This window comes from Lissotriton helveticus, chromosome 2_1 (assembly GCF_964261635.1).
Source record: "Lissotriton helveticus chromosome 2_1, aLisHel1.1, whole genome shotgun sequence".
Classification (NCBI taxonomy): domain Eukaryota; kingdom Metazoa; phylum Chordata; class Amphibia; order Caudata; family Salamandridae; genus Lissotriton; species Lissotriton helveticus.
Genome location: NC_136059.1, coordinates 337267003 through 337275738, shown reverse-complemented (window position 1 = coordinate 337275738; position 8736 = coordinate 337267003). Strand labels below are relative to the sequence as shown.

General features: G+C 49.4%; 1 protein-coding gene across 1 annotated transcript; it reads right to left on the bottom strand.

The window, feature by feature from the left end:
- Positions 1-275: 275 nt before the first annotated feature.
- Positions 276-5507, bottom strand: LOC144820112 (uncharacterized). Its single transcript, XM_078677753.1, has 2 exons — positions 4375-5507; positions 276-877 (listed from the first exon to the last, which is right to left on the bottom strand). The coding sequence occupies exons 1-2, from the start codon at positions 5276-5278 to the stop codon at positions 276-278; spliced, it is 1506 nt and encodes a 501-aa protein (XP_078533879.1). The 5' UTR covers positions 5279-5507.
- Between the last annotated feature and the right edge of the window lie 3229 nt (positions 5508-8736).

Sequence of the window (8736 nt, the reverse complement as noted above, 5' to 3'; positions counted from 1 at the left end):
CAAACCACAATTGCAATAACAACGGTCAGGTCCTCCATAACCATAAACCCTGCCTGACCCTGCACTCCTGCAGATACCCCCCTCACAAAACTGAACGGTCAAACCATGACCAACATACCCCAGCACTTGTCAAAGAAATACTCGAACTAATACTCAAACAGCAATCTGCCTAAAACCGTAATGATACCCAAAAACACCGCCACCCAGAAAGGTAGGCGGGGAAGACACGCCTCCCTTCTGCCCCCCAACCGCGAAGCGAAAGAGAAACCAGAAAATCAGCGCTGCATGGCCAATGCCCGGGCTAATACCTCACGAATCTCCAACAAGTAAAGTTCCATTCCCACACGGGACAAATGAACTCCATCATCCCTAAAGAACTCAACAGACTCAAACTTAATGTCCCTGTGTGAAATCCTGCTGAAACCAAGGCTCCTACAGCAACGAGACACCTCCGAATTCACTTTCTTCCTAGCCCGATCGACAGCCCTGGGATTCACCGCTCCTCTCCATATCCTGCGAGGGATTAACTCTGTCCAAAAAACATGACACCCAGCCCACCGTTCCTTAATGAGGCCTAAATCTCGTTTCATAGCTCGCAGCAAGACTACACCTTTCGTTGCACATAGGTCATTTTCTCCCAAATGAATGACTAAAATATCCGGGCAGACACCGCCCACCATGTTGTTGTTCAAACAAGGGATCAACTCTCTCCAGAGCATCCCACCTTTACCCTTCCAAAGAACGTTAAACATTCGATCATTGAAACCAAGTAGATCTCCAAAGTAACTCCTCGCTGCCTGGACTCTGGCCCACTTGACAAAGGAATGCCCCACTATCCAGACCGTTACCACCGAGGAGCGAGGCCCAGCAACGGATCCTGAAAAAGAAAAGAGAGTTAGAATCCTGTGAAGGAGGATGACGCATGCGCCTCCTCCGCCGAGCTCCTCACATAACGCTGGAAACAGTTAGAAGACCAGCGCCCCAATCGCTTAATATCCCTTTCAGACCAATTTCTGTGAAAAGCTTCAGTGGCAGCACCTATTCTGAAAGAGTGAGTACCATAAATATTGCCATCGAGACCTATGTGCTGTAGCGCTTTGCGCAAAACCATACGTAATTGATAAGGTGTTACAGGGGTGCCATTGATATGTTGGAAAACCAGGACTTCATCGCCACCCCCACACAAGGAACGCCAGCGCCGCGCCAGCAGTAGAGGGCAAGTAAGCTTCGGAGCACATGCCTGTAACCATACACCTTTCCCCTTACCCGTCTGATCAGTTTTAGAACTGGCCAACCATACATGAACTCCCTCATCATAACAAAAAACGTCCTTCCAAAACAATCCACACTTATACTTTGAACCCAACAACTCCGATACCCTGAAAGCACCAAAAAACATGAAAGCCATCAACATTGAGAAAAGACATGCTTCAAAATCATCCGAACAAACTAAAGGCAAAACCGTAATTAACCTGGCAAGAACTTGCCAAGATATAGGGGCTCTGGATCTACCAACGTGCCCTTGCTCCCTGGCCCAGCCCTCAAGCATCCTTCTACCAATTTCCCCCGCAGATGGAGGATAGCCCCACCACAACTTCCCCATGAAAGCAATCCCCGCCAGTTTCCCAGCAATGGTTACTTTGGTCAAACCCTTATCCATTAGGTCCAGTATAAAGTTGACCACATCATCCGACCGACTCGACAGATCCTCCCTTCTGACAGCACCAGATTCCAGAAATTCCTTCCACGCAAGGGAATACGCAGAACGCGTGGACACAGACAGAGAACCTACCACCAATTGAACGACCCGACCTCGCCGACGTGCCACAGATGACTCGGCATCGGAGTCGGGGATCTGTCCGCTTCCCTCGCCAGTCCACGGAATCTCCCCCACTGTGAACGAGACAGAGCATCCGCAATGTCATTGTCCACGCCAGGAATGTGTAAAGCACGAAAATGAATATCGTGTTTCAAACAACCAAGAACAAAAACTCTCATAAGTTTCAACACTTGTTCGTCCCTGGCCGATTGGCGATTCACTATCTCCACCACCGCCATGTTATCCACACGAAACAGCACTTTCTTGTGCGCCAATTCCTCCCCCCACAGTGTCAAGGCGACCAATAAGGGGAACAGTTCCAGGAAAGTGATGCTGCGACCTCCATTCAACCATTCATCGGGCCAACGTTCCGCACACCATTTGCCATTCCAAAAGAGCCCAAAACCATCACTGCCAGCAGCATCCGAAAACATTTGTACATCCCACTGAAAGTCAACCTCTCTGACCAAAGGAACACCATTGAAGGAGTTCAGGAAAAACTTCCACATTCTCAAATCCTCCTTGACACCAGCAGACAGACGAACACGATGGTGGGGCAAATGATGACCTGCCAAAGCCCTGCCCAGTCTCCTACAAAAGGTCCTGCCCGCTCTCACCACTCTGCAGGCAAAATTCAAATGACCCAAAAGCACTTGAATCTCTTTCACCAACACTTTTCTCTTTGACAACATCACATCCAGTAATTCAATCATGTTGACCCTTTTGTCCTCGGGCAGTCGAGCAGACATAACCACAGAGTCTATTTCAATACCCAAAAAGGAGAGGACAGTGGCAGGGCCCATTGTTTTCTCGGGAGCCAAAGGAACTCCCAAATCCTCCATGAGCCCTTGGAATGTGTCCAGAGCCTTCTGGCACTCCGCGGAGCCCGGGGATCCGACAAAGAAAAAATCATCGAGATAGTGTGTTACCAGGGTATGACCGGACTGATGGGAAAAATACCATTGCAGAAAAGTACTAAAACACTCGAACAAGGCACATGATATGGAGCAGCCCATCGGCAACGCCTTGTCCACGTACCATTTACCAGCGAACTGAATACCTAAAAGGCTCCAATCGTCCGGGTGAACAGGCAATAACCGAAAAGCAGACTTGATGTCACACTTAGCCATCTCAGCGGCTGCGCCCGCTGTCACAACAAGTGACATGGCCACGTCAACCGAAGAGTAAGAGACAGACACTGCCTCCGGGTCAATGAAATCATTAACAGACGACCCTTCAGGCCATGACAAATGTTGAATCAGCCGAAACTGTCCCGGTTCTTTCTTCGGGACAACTCCAACCGGTGAAACAATCAAGTTATGGATCGGCCAATCGTGAAACGGGCCAGCCATCCTCCCTTCATGTACCTCCTTATTAAGTTTGTCTTGTACCACTGTGGCATGTTCAGAAGCTGATTTTAAATTGGCAGACCACCTCCGTTCCCTAGAACCTAAGTAACCGAGTCGGAACCCAAACTGAAAACCTTCCAACAGTGTAACTTTTGCTGACTGATCTTCGAAACCATGGAGGGCAATACGCAGCCTTTCTAAATTAACTGGCGTACGAGCCCTTGGACCCAGCACCCTTAGCACCTCTGTATCCCCTTCCTCCTGAAAATTGTGAAGTCGTATTTGATGTTCCTGAAACCGTTTGCTTTCCATGTGTACTCTCCGATGGCTGATTGTCCCAACACTTGGACAACGGGTGTTTCCTACCACAACCTGAGCATTCATGTTTAAATTTACAATACTCCCTGGTACAGGAGCCCCTATTAAATTCCCAACAGAAACCAGACCCTGAGTGCAAGGTTGCAGTGGCCCCCACCCCTCCCCGGGTGGGCTTCCCCTGAAAGGGCCGATAAACTAACGGCAAACCACTGGCCGTAAAAATGGTTTTCCCCCCTGACGCCGACCCCATTGTGTGTTGCCACAAGTCATTATCCAGCTCCCCCCACTTAGCCTCCGGGTCCCAAGCCATCCTGGCCCTAAATTCCTCATCATATTGAGACCAAGCAAAACCACCCCCGGTGATCTGGGCCTTGCGAATGACGTCCATGTATTTAAAAAGGGACACGCTGCGCTCAGGGAACTTTTCGCAATATACACTGGCATAAATCAAAAATGCAGCTGTCCAGTTTTCAATAGTTAAAGGCACTCTGGGGCGTTTTGCCAGCTCAAACTCCTCCTCCTTAGACCCCTCTTTAGACCGGACTTCCCTGTGGAGTAGCTTCAGTAGTTCCACATACTCACCATTCCAAATTCGTTCCTTGGTACTTAACATGAGATGAGCACCTAACGGTTTCGTAACCCCCATGTAAGGCAGTTTCTTGATTTTTAGTTCTTTACTGGCCACAGGCTCTTTAACCTTGCTGGAAGCACCAGCCATAACATCACCTACCACCTTGTTCGTAACGTCTACCACATCATCTGTACCAACTGCTGTGTCTTTTACATATCGACCTTTGACCAGACGGCCATCACCACTAATCACTTCGGTTTCACCACCTGTACCCACAGACACCATCGTAGGTTTGGCCTGTGTGGCTGATTGCTCACCTGGCAACAGAGAGACCACTCTCGATGGCTCCGCCCGTGTCTCCGAGGTCAATGCATCCGGTCTGCGAGGCGCCCTACTCGATGGGCCGTGCTCTCTTCTCCCTTGCACTTGACTTTGGACCACTGGAGCCTGTAACACACTAGAAGAAACATGAGAGGGCACCCCCCTTTCCGGATCCCGCACTTCACCCTCTTCAGGACTCTCTTCGTCGTAGTCCAACACCACTGAATCGACACTGGTGTGCAACAAATCACCACGGGTCTTACCCAACCCGGTATCAACCACCGTACATTTAAATGATTTTGAAACTCCAGGAGGGGGAGCAGACTGTACGCGCCCGTACCTCCCTGTGCGTTGACTCTGTAGCTCCTTAGCCGCCGGCAAGGCCTGCCACCTATACCTGCTACTCGTTGGGGCCAGCGGGGTCACGCCAGACCCTCGTGTGCTGGCCGCGGCGGGATCCCTCGGTGGAACAGAGAGGGCCGCGCTAGGCACTCTCCTCACTTCCCCTTGGCGTGATGGGACTGGACCGCGCCCTGCCAAGTCTGGACCTCCGCACCTATTCCTATCCTGAAAAGAAAAAGTTTGGACTGGTGTGCTAGGGTCCCTGAAAACAACACCTGAAACAGACCTAGGCCTCTGTAAATTAGCATCCACCATCGACCCCTGAAACCTCTCCAAAGAACGCCCCCTAATACAACTTCTTAAAGGCACTCCCCTAATCGGAGAGTCGCCTACCATCTCCTCACCATCACTCTCATCCAAGTGACCGCTCGCTGCCGCTGCAGAGGAAGACTGAAGAGGGGCCCCCGCACCCCCATCGTGGCCCTGCATATCCCTGTGAAAACCACGCTGTGCCAAACCAGCCGTACCAAAATGCTCCCATCCAGGAGAACCAAACATGATGAAAGGACCCCTAACATCCCCTTGACTAGGCCCCCCACTCACCTGCTTGGAAATCCCCTCACGCCCCAAAAACGTGCTCGAGACCCCCACAGCCCCTGAATACCTTACCACAGGAGGAGGAAACCTCACAAAATCGTCCAATCCCTCCCTTCCCAGGCCCCCCAACCCTGTGCCATGCTCAGGGCCCGTCCCACGACTCTCACAATGAACAGCTCCATGACCCCCTTGAAACACACTCCTGCCATCTCCCTGCAAATGATCACTCCCCTCCTGAAAACCAGGAAACATAAAACCCCTTGACCGAGAAGAATCCTGGACCACAACAGCGCCAGGCGTAAAACTACCTTCACCCATCTGTGCCCACTCACCCTCCCCCCTTGAACCCCCCCCAACCGACAAAGCAGCCCCAACAGAAGAACCAGGGGTAGAAAATAATAAAGGGCTGCCAACATTACTACCTAAATTCCCCTGCATAGCCCCAACCTCATATGCAGAAAAAACTTGTCCAGCAATGGGCTCCAGACCCACCTGGCCTTCCAAACCCCCGTAAACAGGATGTCCAAAAACCAAATCCCCAGCAACATTGAGCCCTGGCGCAGGACGAGTAGAAGGTGTTAACAACAATCTAGCGCCTGTGTCCACCTCCAGCTGAGTCTCAGCCACAAAACGCTCCAAAACAGGCGAAGCAGACCGATCATGCTGCAGGGCACCCCCATGTCCTCCATCCAGCTGAACAGAACCCCTGCGTGCCCCACGTGCAGACCCAACGAGCACCTGCTCCAAGCGGCGCTCACAAAGGGGGTCAGAAGCAGAGCGCTTCTTATTCCCTCTCCTCCCCCCCCTCCCCCGCTTGGCAACTGGCACGAACTCCGAAGCGGGAGCTTCCGCCGGTAAAACCTGGCCCGCCCGCACCGCTGCCTGCAGAGAACGCGCCCCCGCCTCCTCACCCGCCTGCCCGAAAACCTCGCTCTCCGTCAACGGGGCGCTCCCAGCCCCCACCTGCAACCGCGGGCGAACCACAGAGCCCGGTCGCGCTGAAGCAGCGCGAACTGCGGGAGCGCCGAATTCCCCCTCAGCACCCCCTTCCCCCGCCGCCGCACGCGCCTGCAATGAAGGGGCCGGTTTCCGCACACGGGACCGGCCCCTCTCGCTTACCTGCACCGAGCGACGCTTCATGGGAGGGGAGCACGCCAACACTGCCGCAGAAACGCCAGCGGAGGCCTGACGCTGGGGGCGCGCCGGCCCTCCTCCAACCAGCAGGTCCAAACGACCCGCCTCAGAAAGAAGGCGCATCGCCTCCAATACCCTGTGGTCTTCCATAATAAAGAGTAAAGCAAACAAGTAACGAACCACAGACTAAACGCTCCCTTAACTCCCACAAACACTAAATACCACAAAAAAGCTATAAGCCCACCTAGCCACCAGGTCACCAAACCTAAAATGGTGGCTGGTAGGCAGTGGGAGGGAGGTTTATAATTGGGCTATTCTGGTCCTACTAGACCAGCCCAAATCTAGAAACTTCTGCTCACTCTTAAAGTGATACCCCTCGCAGCCCTCCCAAACCGCCCGGGGGAGGAGACCTCCCGGCGGTCGGCTCCCTCCCCCAAGCCCCCCTTGGGTTCAAAAAGTCTAAGTAGTCTGCTCAGGACTCCATATAGTGGTCCTCATCAAATAAAAGTCAAGCAAGTACGTGGTGCATAGAAGTTGGTACAGCAGTATTTCAATTACCCAACGGTGACACTCACACCTGGAGTATCATCAGCAAAAAGTAAATGATATTTCAGTTACCCAACGGTGACAAGCACACCTGGCATGTCATCAGCAAAAAGTGAACATTTTTCTGCAAATTTTATTTTTGCTATTATTACGCAGTGTGTAAACGTGCACTCTGGTACAACGGTGACACGCCCACCAGGCTTGTCAATGAAACGTGTCATATAACACACAACATGGTAGTTTTTGTTTTTATTTTGTCCTTTTCAATTGAATGAAAACACATATCACCTACAACAGTGACACGCACACCTGGTCATTTGTTCTTTGTTTTCACTTTCAACTGTGTTCACAGGGTTATATTTGAGTAGTTGTATTTAAAGATTAGTTTATTTCGAATACAGTCTGTGTCTCCACCAGCACCTTTCCTTGAACTGCCTGGTAATCCGCCAATTTGGAAAAATTGGTATGATGCCTTTGTCTAGGTGCATCTCGTTAAAAGGCAGAAAGAAAGAATTTTAAAGCATTTACCAGCGTTGGTATGAGCACAAAATGAGAAAGAAATTGAGTAGTTTACAGAGGATGTTGACGTTTTAATCTCTGCCCTGTGTAAATTGAGTGCAGATTGTCAATTTGAGGCATTCACGGAGTAGTTATTCAGAGACCAATATATTTGTAAATGTGCAGACAAGAACATTCAGCAGAAAATATTGTCGAGGGGTAATCCTTCTCTTGAAGAAACAATTTGCACTGCTAAGAGTATTGAGATGTCAAAGGTTTCTGTTAAGGAAGACAAATCGAATGAAACTGGGGTTATTGTAAAATCTAAAGAGGTCTAAAATGAGGTTGCAGCACGTTCTGAAAATAGGTTTTTTAGACACAGTAATTTTTGTTTCCGTTGTGGGAATCTGTCTCACATCAAGTCGGGCAGACCATGTCTAGAATTTTTTTTGTCTACAGATGTGTGAGATTGGGGGTGGTGAGATGCACACCTTCCTTCTTACTTTTTGTCCATATTTAAACTGATTCAACTTTATAAGCGTGCAAACTTGTTCTGCGCTTCGCCTCTTTGCGCTGCATTCAAAACAAATCGAGGGGGGCCATCACTGGTTCCACCAAGCTGCACAGCCGTGTCACAGTATGAATCCAATGAATTAAATTAGACCATAATTTTAAATTTCCTTTTATCCTTATATTTATCCACTTGTTCCTCATCCTTTTTAAACTGTTCATTCAATTCGTTTTATCCATACCATTGCTTTTACAAAGCCGTTAAAAAACTTCAAGGCACAGGTTGATTCCACATGTCGAGATGTTTATCAAAAGAACCCAATGCATTTCGGGAAAAATCCCTTCGTCAGGGGCATCTAAAAATATAATAAAAACACAATTGCTTTTTACCCATCATCATACTCAACATCATAATTATGTGCATTTAGAACCAACAAAATACGTTTCTTATTACTCTAAAATGCGTGAGAGGATCAAGAGTGCATACAACTCTGCATATTCACATGTCAGATTATGATTATTGCACTTGAAAAATACCCGATTGAGCACTCATATCTGCATCCCTATTTCAACTATTATTAAGTATGCTGTGCAGCCTATTCCCCTTTGTCTGTCTTTCACCTCTATTTTATAAAGCGATTATACTCGTTTCATGATGCAACAATGACTCTCATTTCATACGTGCTTACCGTGACATGTGCTTTTGCTCCAATAAAACCATTCAAAAAGTT